The sequence below is a fragment of the Heteronotia binoei genome, chromosome 1, assembly GCF_032191835.1.
Source record: "Heteronotia binoei isolate CCM8104 ecotype False Entrance Well chromosome 1, APGP_CSIRO_Hbin_v1, whole genome shotgun sequence".
NCBI classification, from domain to species: domain Eukaryota; kingdom Metazoa; phylum Chordata; class Lepidosauria; order Squamata; family Gekkonidae; genus Heteronotia; species Heteronotia binoei.
In genome coordinates, this window is record NC_083223.1 from 29,464,337 (window position 1) to 29,483,901 (window position 19,565).

Consider the following 19,565-nt stretch of genomic DNA (forward strand, 5'->3'; position numbering starts at 1 on the left):
AGAGTTGTAGCTCACAAGGGAATGAGGAAGATTATACAGTTGCCTGTCATTTATGTGTGAAAGGTCATGAGAACTTAATTAGTTATTGGATCAGACCAAGGTTAATTGAGTCAAGCCTCTTGCAACCAGCCTCTGCCACCTCCAAGCCTGCAAAAAGAGAAGGCTGTACCCTGCTTGGCCCTGGAATATCATGAGGGAGCTGCAAGTCATAAGAACATAAGAGAAGCCATGTTGGATAAGGCCAATGGCTCATCCAGTTCAACACTCTGTGTCACACAGTGCCCAACATCTAAAGTCAGGATTTCACTGCACCATCTTACATTGTTCCTGCCATCAGGCTAGGAAAACTTAAATGAAAAATCAACTTTGTGCACATTCCTACTTAAATAGAAGTCACCGTCATATTCCATCGCCATCTATCCCACACTCCATTCACCAGTCACCTTCCAGCTCAACAAAGTTATACCTGACACCAGCTCTAAAGACTGGCACTCCCTCCAAGAATACCCTCCTTTTTACTCCCTAGTAAATCCATCACTTTTTAACTAGAGGCTTTCTTTAATGGAGCCAATAGCAGTAATTTCTTCAATAGAATCATTAGATTTGAGTCCAGTAGCACATTAGAGATCAACAAGAGTTTCAGGGTGTCAGAAAGTGTAAAAGCGTCCTTCATCAGACAGTGTCTGATGAAGAAAGCTTTGACTTTTGAAAGTTTACACCCTGAAACTCTTGATCTCTAAGGTGCTACTGGACTCAAATCTAACTGATCTACAGCAGACCGACATGGCTACCCTCCAAACCTATCTTCTCTGGAATTATTCAGCTTGGATGATCATGGCTTCTACATATCATACATGACCAATTCTATAGGCAATGTTAGCAAAGTTTCAGATGATTTTTGAACACCACCTGGAAAAGAATCTGATGGTTTAAGTTCTGGGACAGGAAAATCCTAGCTTGCTCTGGAGCTGTTTGTATTTAGTGATACCCTGACCAGGAGAGGGAAAATGTTAAGTATGCCGCTGGAAAGAGATGCACCAATGCATGACCTCAGCTTGAGGTCTCTAGTTATGTGCCATCATCGCAGCTCCTGTCAACTATGCCAGGGTGGCCAACGGTAGCTCTCCAGATGTTTTTTGCTTACAACTCCCATCAGCCCCAGCCAGCATGGCCAATGGCTGGAGCTGATGGGAGTTGTAGGCAAAAAACATCTGGAGAGCTACCGTTGGCCACCCCTGAACTATACCATGAAGTCAGAGACGGGATAAAAAAAAGTAGCACTTAAAAACACGGATCCAGTAAGAATGATTTTATTAATTGAGAGGCTGTTTTCCTGTAAGAAGAAATGAGATATCAGCTAGAGCAGAAACCTTAGACAAGTGGTAAATGGAGCTTCAGAGTGGCCTTGTTTACAAACTACGGCGACGTGAAAACAATCCACTTCTTTGGATGCAAGGATAACTAAGCTAGGATAACTAAGCTAGCTGCAGACCTGAGTGCTGCGTACATCAACCTGCCACTGCTGAATCCAGGCTCCACTGCTATTCCTTCCCACAGAAAAACAGAAATCTGTTCCCAATACAGAGAAAAATTCAGGAACCCCAAAGCCCCACCCTGAATTTTATGACATGGTTCCCTTGAGCCTTCTGAAATTGAGTACTGCTGGAATCCTCTAGATGCCCTGGAAAAAAGGTCACTGGCACTCAGGGGAGCTGTGTTGCACTATTTTTTTTTTTTTAAATCAGGTGATGGTTTCACTAATAGACACTTCACTAATGTATACATTTAGGAAATTCTTATAGGATACTGCAAAAACACAGTAAAGACATAAATTTGCCCACAGTTGCTCAGGAAGCAACTTCAAAACATTTTGCCCCTTCTTCCTGCTCCAGTCTGTGCATAGACCAAATCATTGCTTTTCTTCCTTTTGATCCCCAGAGCTTCCAGAACTTTCCCGCTCTGACGCCATCTGTGGAAAGCGGGGGGGGGGGGGGGGGGGGGGAGAGGAAGCACAAGCACAAACATAGAATTTGTTAGCTATGAATACATGCTCCATGAAATTCCTTCTTATATAAGCAAGTGTGTTTTATTGCTCTATTCTGAAAAATCTTGGCCCGTTTTAATTATGATCCTCTGACACCTTATGAAGACTGTTCAAAAGGGCCTAACTACCACTACCATACAGGAATGTCACATCTCTACAACAGAGAATCTCAGGACTCTGAACAATATGAATGGGGGGACAGCTTATGTCACTGGTTTACACACAGCTGAAGAAGAAAAGCAATTTGAGACAGAGGGGCTGCGATAAGAGGGCACCGTGAAGCTAAAGGGCCTACTGCCAAGCAACAAAATGGCAAAATTGTGTAGAACAATGAAGGGACACCTTAATACGCAAGGGTCCACAAATAAGGTTCTCAAGCCATCAATGGCAACCAGGAAACTAGTTTTGGTGACCTCCATCCTCACAGAGGCAACCATTTTAAGAACTGCCAACTACACAGGAAAGCTGAGTATCACTTTTGAAATAGTAGCATGTATTCGGCGGTGGCCACTGCAAACCACATAGAGACACATCCAGTTTTCCCTGTTGTACTCATATGAGAGCCAGTTTGGTGCTCTAAGTGTGCGGACTCTTATCTGGGAAAACTGGGTTTGATTCCCCATTCCTCCATTTGCAGCTGCTAGAATGGTCTTGGGTTAGCCATAGCTTCTCACAAGAGTTGCCCTTGAAAGGGCAGCTTCTGGGAGCTCTCTCAGCCCCATCCACCTCACAGGGTGTCTGTTGTGGGGGAAGATATTGGAGATTGTAAACTGCTCTGAGACTCTGATTCAGAGAGAAGGGTGGGGTATCTGTCATCTTCATCATATGTGGCAGCTGGTGCAAAGGGATACACTTTTTCCTCTGGAGCAGGCAGTAAGGAAGGGGAGCAGTGCGGGCCACTAGAAACAATGTTTAGCTATCAAGCCCACCCTCTACTAATTGGGGATCTGATGTCAAGATGTATTGGGGGGGGGGGGAGAGAGAAGCCTAGCTGTCCACCCTGAATGGCAACAGTGTAGAGATCCCTATTCCCTAAGCACAGGGTGCAATCAGGTGTAACTGAGAAAAAACACTCCACTGTCTCCTTGGCATTCAATAATAAGAAACTACAGAGGTACGTAGGGGCTGAATGTGCTCGTAGGGAGAATGAACCATCACCCTTAATAGGCGTATCTACTTCGTATACGTCTAGCAGGCTATCATCTATCAATGTCTTGTCTGATCAGAGTTTGTTCATTTTACCAAAGTTATTAGCATTGCTGTCACCCAACCATTTTCCAAGAGAGGTAACCAGGGCAACCGAAGTTGCTGCCCCAATCCATTCTGATATCAGTGGAGAAGGTCAAGAAAGCCCAAGAAGCAGCAAAATCTTCAGTGGGTAGCACTATACAGAATTTGGGGGAGGGAGGAAGGAGTATTTTTGGTTCATCCCACTCAGCCTTGCCTGGGAGTCCCACCCCCAGTTCCCCACAAATACAAAATGTATTTTTTTAAAGTCATGAAATGGAGCATGGGGAAGCAGAATGAAACCATGCAAAATTGTATTATATTGATAACTGTTTAGTTTTGTATTAATGAAATAATGTAGCCAGCAATCTGAAACCGGGGACTTTGAGCCTTTCTATTGAAATGATCACCTTTACCATTAACTGTAATCTTTTTAAAATATATCCAAGGTGGTTAGTTGTGCCCTCTGTTTAGCCTGTTCCCGCATTCTCCCAATGGGTTTCATTTACTTTACTGAATTGGCTGCTCCCTCTTGAAACTGCACACACAGACATGGTTGGGGAGGGGGGAAGATCCAACAGTGGATCCCTCCTTTTCTTGCTCAAGTCCGTGGAGCTAGCTGCCTTCCTACCTTTTTGTAGGCCATTTCAAAAAGCTTCAGGGATGCCTGTTGCAGTGTGGATGCTGCCTGCCGGATGTTCTCGCCCGTTTCACTATCTTTACGAGCCAGCAGCTCACGTGTTTTGGCTATTTCTTCTCGCAGCTTGTTGCACTGTAAAAGCAATTGCAGACACACACGTCTGTGACCATTTTTGGCTTCTGGACCAAGGCACAGATCAGCCAACATATCCTGTAATAATTAGCAAGGCATGGCTAAGCTCTGACAGTACAGAAGGACACACTGAGAGTCCAACATGCTCAATGCTGTTTCCCTAACTGAATATTCCACAATAATGTCCCTCCATACCTTTCTCCAGCACTGCTTCTGCACAGAAGGGTGCACAAACCTCACAAGTTAATTTTCCTAGGCAGTTCCTTGGGAGAAATTTGAGTTTCTTACCTTTAATAAAGGTTTTCTTGGGTTAAGGTTACAATTCATTTTTAAAGAATGCCTTGATCCCAACAGGATGCTTAGTATTTTGCAGGATAAGTCAGAACAAACTTGTTGTGAAGGATTATGTAACTCAGAACAATTTTAAACTTTCTTTTTAAAAAGCTGAAAAAGTGCATCTGCTATCATATCCATACCTCCTCAGCAGGAAGCTGATCTTTGAATTCTTCCATCTTGGATTCTGTATCATGGATGATTCCTTCTGCCATGTTTACAGCTTCAACGCGTTCCTAAGTAAAGCAACAAATGGGGGGGGTAAGAGAACACACAGATTCCTGTGCTCACAGACCCTCACATATATCTACAAGATGGCCAGGACAGAAGCAGGAAGTCCCCAGCTGCCATTCTTGTCATATTTTAGGACACTCCAGTGCTTGCTTCAGCAGCATATAAGCTTAAAAAGTTTATTTCATGGACATATTTTGTGTGCATAAATATATCCCAACTCTATGAACCCTCAAGTCTGCATTCCCTCCATACAACCCAAAATCACAGAGGCTGGTACACATCATCTTTACGCAGTAGAAATGTGCCTGTCACCTACAGGGACATTCACAAGCTATTTATTTGGAATGCAAGAAATGAAAAATGCTTGCCACTTCATTTCCAGTACTAGGAAACTTCTAGCACCCTAATTGTATGTTAGGAATGCAAGGGCTCTGTCAGAACTTGTAACTGTGATTTCTTTGCTTAGCCAAACTGCCTCCATGTTGTAACTTAGAAAGCTGACAGCGGTCATTGACCCGGGCCTCTCTGCTATGCCAAATATTTAGGGCAGTAAGACAGGCGGCAGAGAGTCTCTGCTTAACATCCACAGGTGCCCTTTGAAGCCGAGCCGTTTGGCCTTCACAATAGGGGGGCATCCTCCTTTGCTGATAACGAAGGCTGGGAAGGAGAGACAACTGCTTGGGACCCGTGTGAATTATTGTTTTATTATGCTTTGCTGTGGGCATAAAATGTAACCAACTGCCCAGAATCGCCATTACTGTTATTTCGTTACTATAGTACTGTAGTTCTTCTAATAAAGATTCCTAACTTGCAACAAGTATTGGACTCTTCTGAAGTTCATCCAAGTTCTGACATTATAACAGTAATCCTTTTGTTTGGACTTATCGGAACTGGCAGCCTGGCCCCATGGCGGCACTGGCACCAGACAACGGAGAGCCCAATATCCCACCAGACGAGGAACCCCTCGACCCAAAGGTAACCGGGGCGAGGAGGAAGATTAAAGTCCCGGCACCGTTCTCCGTCGACGCCTTCCCCTCCCGAACCTGGAGCCTGCGGAAATCTACGACCGCGATGGAGGCCGCGGAGCAACGCTACCGACTCATCGCCACGGGCGAGAGGGAAGGGGACGAGGACGAGCCCAGAGACGAAGGGCTCGGGACTTATGGAGGAGGGGACCCGATCCGAACGTTGCGCAACGAGCTGTTCGATTGGGTGAGAGAGATCCACGACGAGGTTCATGCCTCCCGAACCCTGATGGCAGAGGAGATGCAGCAGAACCTGGGAGCGATCCGCGACCAAATCCGCACGCTCCAAGGAGTCGTGGCAACGGGACAAGCCCCGGGAGGAGGACCAGCGGGTCCGCCGGCAGGCGCGCCGGCTGGACCCCCGGCCGGGGCCCCAGCGGGGCCGCCGGCTGGCCCTCCGGCGGGACCGCCGGCCGGCCCCCCAGCAGGACCCCCAGCGGGGCCGCCGGCTGGACCCTCAGCGGGACCCCCAGCCGGACCTCCGGTCGGTCCGCCAGCAGGTCCCCCGGCTGGACCGCCCGCAGGACCGCCAGCGGGCCCTCCGGTGGGACCGCCGGCTCCGCCACCCAGTGGGCCGGTGGCTCCGGTGGCCCCCGCCCCCGTCGCCCCGGCCGGGGGAGACGGGGGAGGACACCGGGAGCTGAAGATTACCTTCGATGGAGATGGGGAAGCGGTGGAATACTTCACGATCCAGTGCAACACGTTTTTTACGCACTGGGGAGCGGGGTACCCCACGGAAGCGAGCCGCGTGGCCCACATCGCCTCCCGACTGAGAGGACCGGCCCAGAAGTGGTACGTGGGGCTCTACACGGGGCGGAAACCCGAGCTAGCCACCGTGGCCGATTTTCTACAGGCGATGCTCAGGCAATACGGGGACCCCCTGCGAGAGGAAAAAGCCGTCGCGGCCCTACAAAGGATCGAGCAAGGAAACCGCACCACCCGAGAGTACGCCACCGAGTTCATGGGCTACTGCACGGCAGCCAGGGGGTGGAATGAAGTTATGAAATACACCGCGTTCAAGAACGGCCTGAACGCTAACATCTTAGACCGGTGCTACCACCAGGGAAGGCCAGATACCCTGGTGGGATGGATCCAACTGGCCGGGGAGGTAGAGACCGACCTCCAGCACGTCGGGATGCGACGCCAGCAACGGAGTAAGAAAGGAGGGAGACTGAGCCCCTCGCCGAGCAAGACAAAAGGGAAGCGGGGCCCCGCAACCTCAACCCCGGGGTCGGCAGCGCGGAAGTGCTTCAGGTGCGGGGACCCGAATCACCTGGCAGCAAACTGCCCAGGGAAACCGACCCCTACTCCGACGCCACCCAAAGCGACGCCCACCGCGCCGAAGAAGAAAGGCGGACGAGCGAAGGAGCCCAGTCGGGGCACCGTCGCCACTTCCTTGGCGATTGACGAGGATATTACCACCATAGAAGAATCCAGCGAGGAGTCCTGGGATCAGGAGTCGGCGGGAAACGACAGCGACCTGCTTTAACCAGTGCCGCGAGGCAGGTCGACAAAACGCCGGCACTACTGACGGTGAGAGTTACCGGGGGGTTGTTGTTCATGGCAGTCACCCTTTTGAACCCCAACTTGAAAAGATTTATGCACGCCCGGGCCCTAATTGACTCTGGGTGCACGCGGGACATCATCACCCCCCGCTTAGTGGAAGCGCTGGGGTTAGCCACGGCCCCCCTTCCCCACCCCATCCAATTCGAGCAAATGGACGGGACACCAATGAGGGGAGAACCGTGCACCCTAGAGACCCAGGCCATCCCCGTGGGAACTAAAGAACACTGGGGGGTAGAAGCTTTTGTCATAGCCCCTTCCTGCTCCTTCGATGTAGTGGTGGGATCGGGATGGCTAGCAAGACACCAACCGGACATTCGTTGGGCAGAGCAAATAGTGCGGTTCCCGGACTGGCGGTGCGAGCACCACCACTGGAGACCCGAGTGGGGCCCGAAGGCACCCCCGCAGAACGAAAGACTCTGCCTCACCCTCGAGGAGGTGGGATCGATCCCCAAAGAGTACAGGGACTTGAGGAAAGCGTTTAGCGAAAGGGAGGCGGACGAACTTCCCCCTCACCACCCTACAGACTGTGCCATCGAACTCATCCCCGGGCAGACGCTACCAAAAGCAAAACTGTACTCCATGGGCTGGGCAGAGAAAGAGGAGTTAAGAAAGTTCATTGACAAAAATTTGAAACGGGGCTTCATTCGACCAGCCACAGCCCCCCATGCGGCCCCCGTACTGTTCCGCAAGAAAAAGGATGGGGGGCTTAGGCTTTGCACAGATTTTCGCGGGATAAACGGGATTTCTATGTCCAATGCTTACCCAATCCCGTTGATAAGAGACCTTTTGAACACAGTAGCCGAGGGCAAGATTTTCACTAAGCTCGATCTCAGAGACGCGTACTTCCGCGTGAGGATTAAGGAAGGAGACGAGTGGAAGACTGCGTTCAACACACCTATGGGACAGTTTGAGTATCTAGTAATGCCATTCGGGCTTCAGGGTGCACCAGGAGTCTTTATGAACTTTATAAATGAAGTGTTAAGAGAATTCTTATTTAAGGGGGTGGTGGTGTACCTTGATGACATCATTATCTATTCGAAAGATCTTGAATCTCATGTGCCCCTTGTGCGAAAAGTACTAGCCACACTCTGTAAGAACAAACTGTATGCTAAGCTGTCTAAATGTGAGTTCCACAAGACGGAACTCGACTACCTAGGGTTCCGAGTGTCGGGGGAGGGACTAGCGATGGACCCCGCAAAAATCCAAGCGGTTCTGGATTGGGAGCCGCCCCGAACCCGACGGCAGTTACAATCTTTCATCGGGTTCGCAAATTTCTACCGCGGGTTCATTAAGGGGTTAGCCCGGGTGACGCTCCCCCTCACAGAGCTCCTGAAAACAAAGGGGAAGGGGGAAGCGGCGAAAAAACCCGGGGCGCGCTATGGCCTGGACGCCAGAATGCCACCGGGCGTTCCAAGAACTTAAGCAACTCTTTACCTCTGAACCAATACTGGCTCACCCCAATGAATTAAAACCCTTCGTGGTGCAATGCGACGCCTCCGACGTCGCCGTAGGAGCCATATTGATGCAGAGGAACGAAGAGGGGGAACTGCGTCCCTGCGCTTACATTTCCCACAAATTTTCAAACGAACAAAGAAACTGGTCGGTGTGGGACAAGGAAGCTTTTGCTGTAATGTTTGCCTTGAAAACTTGGAGATCCTGGCTAGAGGGAGCCCGAGTCCCCTTCGAAATCTGGACCGATCACAAAAACCTAGAAGCCCTCACGGGCCGCCGCAAACTGACAGCCAAACAAATTCGCTGGGCGGGGTTCTTTGCAAAATTTGATTTCGTGCTGAAACACATCCCAGGCACTAAAAACTTCTTGGCTGACGCGCTATCGCGCATGCCCCAGCACGAAAGCCAGAGAGAGGAAGTGATCGACTCTCTCATTCCCCCATCGGCAGTTGCGGGAGGGGTCACCACACGTTCAGGGAAAACGACCGGAACCCCGGAACTGCCACATAGGGAGCGCTTTGCGTCAGAAGCGGACTTAGAAGGAGCAGAGCGCCCCGACGGTCTAGAGCAGGGGGAGGGGGGGCTTTGGCTCCACAAAGGGAAAATTTACGTACCAAAGTCTATGAGGAAGGAGGTGTTAGAACAGAGCCACTCCAACCGCCTTGCTGGCCACTTTGGGTATGTGAAGACGCTCCACCTCATCACCCGTCAATTCTGGTGGCCAAAACTAAAAAGGGACGTTTCTGAATTCGTATTAGCATGCCCTACATGTATTATGTCCAAACGCAGAGGAGGGAAGCCCCCCGGCCACCTCGTCCCTCTTCCCACGGCTAGCCGACCCTGGGCTGTAGTATCGATGGATTTTATAGTGGAGCTGCCCCCGTCCCAGGGGAAAACGGTGATATTGGTAGTGGTTGACACTTTTTCAAAGCAAGCCCACTTCATCCCTTGTAAGAAATTACCCACCGCTAAAAAATTGGCCCAACTGTTCTTTAATCACGTGGTCCGCCTACACTCGTTCCCGGAGAAGGTCATTAGCGACCGCGGGCCACAGTTCGTTGCCAACTTCTGGCGGGAGTTTTGCAAGCTAGCTGGCATCGAACAAGGGCTTAGCTCAGCCTACCACCCGCAGACGGACGGACAGACGGAGAGAGTAAATGGGCTTCTCGAACAATACTTACGGTGTTACATTAACTACCAACAAACAAACTGGGTGGAGCTGTTGCCGTTCGCAGAGTATGGATACAATAACAGCCTCCACAGTTCCACCAAAACCTCCCCTTTCCAAATAGTCAACGGCTATGAAGGGAGACCTTTCCCAAACCTCCCCCTTCCGGCAGGACCAAAAGAACCCACGTCTTGCCTCCAATGGTGGGAGGGAATAAGGGAAGGATGGAAGGTGATTCAAGAAAACCTGGAAGAGGCAAAAAGGGAGTACAAACGATACTTTGACAAGAAACATGCCCCGCAGTGGGACATGAAGGAGGGGGACACAGTGTTCTTATCTACAAAAAACTTGCCCCTTCCGCAAGGGTGCCGCAAACTCGCCCTCAAGTATCTGGGTCCGTTCAAAATAAAGAAAGTTATCAATAAAGTGACTGTCGAACTGGAGTTACCCAAATCCCTTAGTAAGATCCACCCTGTTTTTCATTGCAGCCTTCTTCGCAAGGATCCTGGAGCTACGCCATTCCATCCCCGCCCCCCGGAACCGCCGCCGACATTAGTGAAGGGTCAGAGTCACCATGAGGTGTTAGATATTCTAGACTCTAAGGTCCGGAGGGAGGTGCTGTACTATCTCATTAGGTGGAAGTACTTTCCCCCTAGCTGTGATGAGTGGGTGAAAGCCACTGATGTATCTGCACCGCAATTGCTAAAAAAGTTTCACCTACTGTACCCACACAAGCCCAAGCCGAAGAGCTTAGGGGGGGCAGTATGTCAGAACTTGTAACTGTGATTTCTTTGCTTAGCCAAACTGCCTCCATGTTGTAACTTAGAAAGCTGACAGCGGTCATTGACCCGGGCCTCTCTGCTATGCCAAATATTTAGGGCAGTAAGACAGGCGGCAGAGAGTCTCTGCTTAACATCCACAGGTGCCCTTTGAAGCCGAGCCGTTTGGCCTTCACAATAGGGGGGCATCCTCCTTTGCTGATAACGAAGGCTGGGAAGGAGAGACAACTGCTTGGGACCCGTGTGAATTATTGTTTTATTATGCTTTGCTGTGGGCATAAAATGTAACCAACTGCCCAGAATCGCCATTACTGTTATTTCGTTACTATAGTACTGTAGTTCTTCTAATAAAGATTCCTAACTTGCAACAAGTATTGGACTCTTCTGAAGTTCATCCAAGTTCTGACAGGCTCATTTCAAAGATCTTATGAAATAATTTCACTTTAACTACAGTTAGTCTGTGAAAGCAGCATTCATCTCAAAGATTCACATCCTGGTTTGCCTTGACATCACCTCTGACCAGGTGATGTTGTATCTGAGGAGCTCATGAGGGTGGCATTGGTGAAGAAGACAGGGCATCTACATTCACACATCACACTACAGTTAAAACTAGCCAATGGGCCTTAGCAAGCTATAATCATTAGAATGGCTTGCATTAAGACAATTATACAAATCACAGTTGGCTTAATTAAATGAAGGTTTGACACTGGTCTGTACTAAGCCATGGGGTGGATATAATGAAGTCTTTCAAGGGGAAAACATCTGTTTGCAGCAAATGTGCTCTTTATGCTCTATATCATGCAGTGTTAGTGAACTAGACATTCTGGCAGATGAAGGAACAATGGATCGCACCCGTTTGCCTAATTTCTTTAAATCAATGATAAAACTACCTATTGACAACTCTGTGGCCTGAATGATGCCTGCAGCAAGACAGAAATCAGAGTTGTCAGATAATTAGTTCAGTGCACTACCATTTGGTCTGTGTGACAAACTAGTTCTAGAGAGACTCAGAATTTCAAGGTCAGGTATTTTCCCACAGAGGAGGATAAATAAATTCTGCCAGCATCCTGATATTTTGTAGATGCTAGAATTTCAGTTACAACAGTGTAAAGGGTCTGCAATATTTGCCTACTACAACCTAACAGCTACAACCTAACCTAAAATCAAAAATATGCACCCTGGTTCTTCTACAGAGACACAAATACAAATACAGAGTACTGGATAAAAACAGTCACTTTTTTTGAAAGCCCCAGTTGGAGGAAATTTTTCAACTTATAAAGAAAAGAATGTTTGCACAATATTTAAGCGTGGCCCTCTCTGTGGATAAGTTTAGTGTAATACCTCAGAAGTCCAAATTCTGAGCAATTAACCGTATTAGAAATTAAGATTTCAGATAGATGAACTAGTCACATTCTGTGTAAAGTTACCTTTCTTCGCCTATCTTCCTCTGCATACTTCTCAGCGTTTTTCACCATGTTTTCAATATCGTCTTTGCTAAGGCCACCAGAAGACTGGATCACAACTACGTAAAAGGTGAAAACATGTTTAGAGATAAATGTGTTTATCTAGCAAAAATATACTCAACACTATCTAGTGGCACACAGTTAAGTTTACCTGTGGAAGATCCTATCCTATTTGTTTTATTGGCACAGATAATCCTTTATGCTGAAGGTTCACTGTTCTTGACAATATCATACCCTCAATTTTTTAAAAAGAGCTAACTTGGCATTTTTTGCTGCTTCTGACATTTTGCGATTATAATAGGGGAGCAAGTGTCTACATCCCTTAATCTCTCAAAGCAGCAAAGACCAGCTCCCCAGTTGTGGGGTACTCAGTCACAAATTTTCCATACAACTTTTCAGAATGATGTTATGACAAGGGGGGAATTTTGAATCCCGACTGCTGCCACCAATTATGAGACGGGTGTGACCGATGTAACCAACACTCCGCTAAAAGTGATCACCCTGTCACTATTTCTGTTTTAAAAATTTGCCCCTTAGAAAATAGCACAGTAGGTAAAGGGAAGGATTAAACAAAAATTGGTTTATTAAAACACACTGGTAGGGAAGGAGATTAAAATGTACATAGGTGTTTGGGCTTTAGCAGATGGGAACAAGACATTTAAACTTGCACACAAAATGTCTGCTGGGTGACTGGCTACACACGATAGAGTTTCCCTAAAAGTTGCTCCACTTTTCCTAAAGGTTTCAAGTATCTTTCTGGTTTAACTTATGACAACTGGACTATATTTATAGTTAACATTTCTATTTCACACCAACTTGTGGGCCCTATGCTTTGTCCCAATGGGTAAAAGCCCAAGGTCTCTGCTTTAGACCTTCTCCTTGTGGTACAATCGTTACTATCCGCCCATTCAGACTAGTAACCTGGGTGTCACCTCAAAATTCCTTTTTCAAAGCCTGATCTCCCAGTCTTTTCTCCCTTTTGGACACTAAACTTAATAAAGAGACTGTTTTCCCCCTCGAGATGTGACATTTGATTGACAAATACAGAGACTGATCATTGCTTCTGAGAGCAGTTTCTCACCAGAGTCTCTAAGATTTAAAACCCCACTTCATGGGCTCTGCCTTGTGACTTTTGTCACACTCTTCAGAGCACCTCCAAAAGACTTCTGCTCTCTTCTCCAGTCAGTCTTCAACTCCCTTCATGTTCCATAAATGACTTTTTCAACTACCCAACTGCCACTCTCCTTTGCCAGTTTGAAGCAGTCCACCAATGAGAGTGAGTTCTATCAGATGTCACTCAATGGTCCTTAGCATGCATATTGCTGCTGTTTGTCACAGATGTGTTGAAAGTAAACGTAACAGCACACACACACAAGCTGGGTTGTGGTCAAAACTAAAAACATAGAACATCTTATGAAATGTTTTCACATGGACCACCAAGAATTTAAAGTTAGAACTGAAAATGCAATCTAAATGGTGGCCAAGTTTTAACCAGGTAGATAATGCATGTGTCATAATTCTTCTAGACTCGCATTTCTGCTGTTTCTAGATTGCAAAAGAAGTTAGTTTTTCAATCCGACTTTTCTCTTCCTCAAGGAGTCTCAAAGCAGTTTACAATTGCCTTCCCTTCCTCTCCCTACAACAAACACCCTGTGAGGTTGGGTAGGGCTGAGAGGGTTCTGAGAGAACTCTGACTGGCCCAAGGCTTCATGTGGAAGAATGGGGGATCAAACCCAGTTATCCAGATTACAGTCTGCTGCTTTTAACCACACCACACTGGCCCTCAATTACAGGTCCCAGAATCTCCACAATATCCCCAAAGGCCACAAACTGCAGTAGCACACCTTACTCAGGTGTACCATGTCATCCCTCCACAAGGAAACAATGATCCATGCACTCACTTTGTTGTTCACGCCCTGTGCCTTTATCTTTTGCAGAAACATGAACGATTCCATTAGCATCAATGTCAAAAGTCACCTCGATCTGAGGAACACCTCGTGGAGCTGGGGGAATCCCAACCTGGAATCACAAAGTACATTGCTGATGGTTCAAAGAAGAGGACAACTTATTGGAAAGTTTTGGCATTGTGAAATATTATGAAAATTAAGGGCTGATTCAATGAACAATTCACAGATTCAGTGCCACACAGACGCAGCTTTACATATTACTTAATATTTCTACGAGATTATGGGATGGATCCCACTTTGTTTCCGTGTTTGGAAGGGATAATTACCAATACTCCATGGCAGATCCTCAACTTTGCCCCCTCCCCCATACTAAACACATATGAAGCTGTCTTATACAGAACCAGACCACCCATCCATCAAGATCAGTAGTATCTACTCAGACTGGCACCAGTTCTCTTTCACATCATCTACTACCTGGTCCTTTTAATTGAAATGCCAAGGATTGAACCTGGGACTTTTTGCATGCCATGCAGAGGTTTTTCCACTGTCTTAATTTCTTGGGGTCTCCCAGAAGCATCAATGGAGTCATATTTGGGGATGCAGTGGCAGGAGAGGTGAGAGATCAGGCTTCTACAGACAGAAAACCTTTCTGCAAATTACCCCAAGATGCCCCTACCAAACATCTGGGCAGCTGCTGTAAATGTCACAAAGAGACCCTGACACTGTTTACAGAAGATGTTCTGCCATTCTTTGATTCAGACCACTGCCATTCTTTGATTCAATGCCTACACATTTACAACTTAAGTACCATAAAATCTGTACAGTTTCAACACTATGCAGATTTCCTGCAATTTGTATCTGAAGAACAACATCTGGGGATTGGGAAGAAGTCAGATATGGAAGAAAAATAGAGTAGTGGAGATAAAATAGGAGAGAGGCGGCTGGTAAAGGCAAGGGTAAAGTGGTGAAAGAATGCTATATTGAAAGTAGTGTTAGGAAAGAAGAGAAAGGAGACAATCCTGAAGAACAACATGCAGCAAGGAACATCAACAGTCAAAGTGTGGGATGACCACTAACATCACTTAGAGCAAACCAACCAAGGAACAGGACATCTTTAAAAAGTCCTTTGATAGGGTCAAGTGGGGAAGGTGTCACTTAAAACTTTTGCAACAGTCTACCTTTTACACTGAAAATCAGCAACTGAAATGTCCAAACTGAGCTTTCAGAGCAGGGGCGGGGGGAAAGAGATATTGTTACTTTTCAGCCTTGCCTCGTAAAGTTGGTTTATTTTCCATTGTACCTTAATCTATTCTTAAACTCACTCTCTGTGCCTGGTGATGCTGCAGGTGGCCTACAATCATACAGGCATCAATAAATCAATTACTCTCAGGTGTCATGAAAAACTGTTGTGTCGGTGTTACAACTCAACATGGAGCACAACATAGCAATCTAAAGCAATAAGAGTCAGGTGACAAAGTGGGAAGGCAGGAACTTGGTGGGTGTAGGCCCACTCAGTCACAAACATGGACTATGTATCGATGGAATTAAGAAAAAGCTTTCTAGGAGTAATTTTAGCCAAGAAACTTTCCTTGAAAGGAATGGTGCTGCATGACCTCCATCTCTAAAGATCATTCTATTTTAGGAACTCCAATACCTCTTGACAGTCTTTAAATTATTCTATTATTTATAGAACAAAACATACACCTCAAAGAGCACTCTGTAATATCTGCATTCTCCGGCATAGTTAACACTACCAGCAATTTTGCCCCTACACATTACCCCCTTCCAACTTAAACTCTGAAGAAACAATGATAATGAACAGAGTAATGTCTGTATAGAAATGTCTCTCAAAGTGAACAGATGACTCCACTCTTAAGATTATTACCGTATACTAGCAAACAGGCTCAAGTTATAGAAAACCAACATACCAGTGTAAACTGGCCCAGCAGCTTGTTGTCCCCAGCCATCTCTCTCTCACCCTGGTGGACTTTAATCTCCACTTGAGTCTGCCCATCAGCAGCTGTTGAAAATACCTGCAAAACCCAAAGGTCAGGTGTGTCAAGCATGATATTTCTGGTTATTAATTTAGTATGTATTCTGTGTTTATACCTCCCCCCTCCCTTTCCTGAATAAAGACTTCTCTTCAAAGTCCCCCCCACCTGTTGACTCTCAAGGATGCAGGATATGCAAGTAATCTTCCTATTGTAAAGCAGAAATGCCCCTCCCCCGAGTTCCCATACATATCAGCAAGCCAGGAATGTGTGGGAAACTGATGTTGTTGTAGTACCCAAATGAATAGTTGATAGTATGCTTTGAACCCTCTATGCAATTCACATATGTATGTTATGCTTTTGAAGTTATCTGAACTTTGTCTTTGAAGTAGCCTTTAAGATGCTATGCTGTGTAACATTCTGTATCACTTCCAAGGTATCATTCCTTGGAGCAAGTATTGGATTATCAATAAAACAAGTCTTTGATTTAAACAATAGCTCGATTATTCGAAATACCGATGCTTGACAAGGTGGTCTCCTGGAGCATACTGGGCTGTTGACTATTATCCTAGTGTTTCTCCCCAACCACCCGATCAGTCATACAAAGGAACAGCCAGGCATTCTCTTGCCCAGTAAAAGAATGTCTCTCTCCTGTCCCACTCCCTCCTTTCAAAAATTTTGTTTTTATTTTTGTTTCAAAATAATACAATGCAAAGCCACGCAAAGCAGTTCCATACAAAAATAATAAAATAGTATATTTGCCCCTTGGCGCAGAGTGGGAAGCTGCAGTACTGCAGTCCAAGCTTTGCTCACAACCTGAGTTTGATCCTGGCGAAAGCTGGGTTCAGGTAGCCAGCTCAAGGTTGACTCAGCCTTCCATCCTTCCGAGGTCAGTAAAATGAGTACCCAGTTTGCTCGGGGTAAAGTGTAGATGATCGAGGAAGGCAATGGCAAACCACTCTGTAAAAAGACTGCTGTGAAAATGTCATGATGTGACATCACCCCAGAGTTGGAAACTACTGGTGCTTGCACAGGGGACTACCTTTACCATTTTTTATCTTTGCCCAAGTGTAGACATCATGCAGTCCTAGGATCAATACAGCTGTAAGATGTTTTAAAGTAACTATTCAGTACAAATTCAGTTCCTATGCTTACAACTTAACTTCAGGTCTATTACTGACTAGCACACATGAAATGTGCATTTCCCAAGTAACATATCAGGGAGTTTGACACAGAGTAGAAGCTGCCTCCAAAGGGTTCTAATATAAGACTGAGATATAGTAGTTGAAACACTGTTACATGTACTCATCTTTTAAAAAATAACAGATCATTATAGTATTTATTCTTAGGCAGAATATCAAGTTCTGTTAGATACTAAACAACAGGAAACCAGAATGTTTCTTGAGTCTTTAGTGACTGAGAACTATATGATATTTTACCTAGTATAAAATAGTCCCACAATCTAATTCTCCAATCTGAGATGGAAAGCATTGATTTATTTTTCCACTGGGATGCTAACACAAGTCTTTCCACAGCTAACAGTAGAGTAATTCCTTTAAGTTTTGTTTTGTTTGTTGCCATCTCTGGCCACCCAACCCTAAAGTACTAATTCAAAAAGAAAGGAAATTATTTTCCTGTTATCACCTTTGTTTCTTTGACAGCGTTAACCCAAAATTCATTAACCTTAGGGCAGGGACCACCAGGAGTGTAAAAAATCATCCATGTTATGAAAACAAAACAGTGTTTCCCAACAATTTGGAGACATGGACAGTTTCTTTTTGTACAACTGCAAAGGTGTGTAGTACAATCATGAGGCAATTTTAATAGTCTGAAATTTGATACTGAAATTTTTTGATGTGAAGCCAGGGGTGTTCAAAATTTGTTGGCAATCAGCTTCCTGTATTTTGTTTTGAAGATCTTTTTTACAGTTGTTTTGGCTAGTTGGCATTTTCATGTTAGATCTGTTTAATATTGTATAAATTCTGGATACCAAACTTTCCATAGAATCATTAATTTTTTGCATTAGTAACTCCAAATCTGTTAGCGGTCTAAGACTTTAACTCAGAAGAAAAGTTGAGGTTAGCATGTTTCTTATTTGAAAGTATCTGAACCATGGAAACAGATTTCCCAACTTTACTTCCAATTGAGCTTTATCCAGTATTTTAGTTCTATCCAATAAATTTTTATACATGTGATACCAGCTTGACACCACATATCAAAAAGTCTATTTTTCTTTGCCAGTGGGAAGGCACTGATCAGGATATTGCAGCTTTCTCTTTCTATCCCAAATTTTTAGGGAACTTTCTAGAAATCTAGTTAAAATAATCAGTTTGTGTTTGTGTTAAGAGGTAGTCCAGAAGTATTCTCCCAGGGAATATGGGTGTTGAATGAATTCTCTACTTGATTTAACCATCTGTCAGAACTTAAGAACTTCAATTATTGGACTTTATTATTGGAATTTAATGTTTTATCTATATTGGCTAAATTGGACACTTTGTCATACAGTGTAAGGTTCGGTAAATCTAGGCCACCTCTAAAAGCTGGTTGATGTAAGGTATTAAATGGGATTCTTTATTTTTTAGTTGCCATAGGAAATATGTAGTGGTTTTCTGCCAGTCTTATAAGTCTTTTTGGGGAATTTCTATCTATTATTTCTAGAGTTCAAAATAAAAGGTAATTAGGTAGTATAAACATTTTTAAATTAAATTTATTCTATCTGCCCAGAAAAGTTTTTAATGCAGTCCAGTTTTCTGTGTCTTCATATTGTGATGAAGTTTACAAAAATTACAGTGCATCGTCTGATAAGCATGATTTGTTTTTAATTCAGTCCAGTTTTCTATCTGTCTTGGTATTGCGATAAATTTTACCAAAATTACAGTGCATTAAGTCTGATAAATCAAGCATGATTTGTTGATTTTATCCAGTTATACCGATATGTGGATTTAAGCTCTTTAATTATATCCTCTGGCAAAACAATCAGAAAAAAGTCAGTTTTGTTTTGGTTTATATTTAACCAGATATAATACTGAATTGATGCAACACATCTTGTAGGACTAGGAGATTGTTTAGGTTTTGGTAAGTATAGTACCAAGTCATCAGCATGTAAGCTCAGCTTATGTTCTGTATTATTTATTGAAATACTAGAAATCTGAGGGGGGTTTTCTAATTGATTCTGCAAGGGGTTTCATGCTTAACGTGAACAAGAGGGTGAAAGTGGACAACCCTGTCTGCTGCCCCTTCTGAGATAAAAGTTTGTCAGAGAAGACATCATTAACTTTTATTTTCACTGTAGGATTTCAGTAAATATCCTCAATGGCATTAAGAAATTTGTCACCAAAATCCTTGTGTTTTAAAAAGTGATATGTAATATCTAGGGAGTCAAAGGGTTGATGGAAATCTAGAGCCTAGAGAAGAGTGTCAACTTCCTTATGTTTATAATAATTCAGCATATTTAAGATTCTTCCGATATTATCAACCAAAGATCATTTTTTAATAAATCCTATTTGATCCATTTGGACATATTCTGGGATTATTTGTATAAAGGATTTTTGTCTCACACCCTTCTGAACAGTCTTCTCACATAGCTGGCCAGGTCAGCATGTGA

The 19,565-nt window shown here is 45.0% G+C and overlaps 1 protein-coding gene across 1 annotated transcript in view; it reads right to left on the minus strand.

Moving 5' to 3' along the window:
• Positions 1 to 1,294: 1,294 nt before the first annotated feature.
• Positions 1,295 to 19,565, minus strand: part of HSPA9 (heat shock protein family A (Hsp70) member 9) — a 42,948-nt gene continuing 24,677 nt past the window's right edge. Inside the window, exons 12-17 of the mRNA XM_060232924.1 lie at positions 15,899 to 16,003; positions 13,965 to 14,082; positions 12,028 to 12,122; positions 4,520 to 4,612; positions 3,903 to 4,043; positions 1,295 to 1,969 (exon numbers count right to left, since the gene is read on the minus strand). Coding sequence (XP_060088907.1) covers positions 1,910 to 1,969; positions 3,903 to 4,043; positions 4,520 to 4,612; positions 12,028 to 12,122; positions 13,965 to 14,082; positions 15,899 to 16,003 — 612 coding nt within the window. The 3' untranslated portion in view covers positions 1,295 to 1,909. The remainder of the gene's footprint in view (positions 1,970 to 3,902; positions 4,044 to 4,519; positions 4,613 to 12,027; positions 12,123 to 13,964; positions 14,083 to 15,898; positions 16,004 to 19,565) is intronic.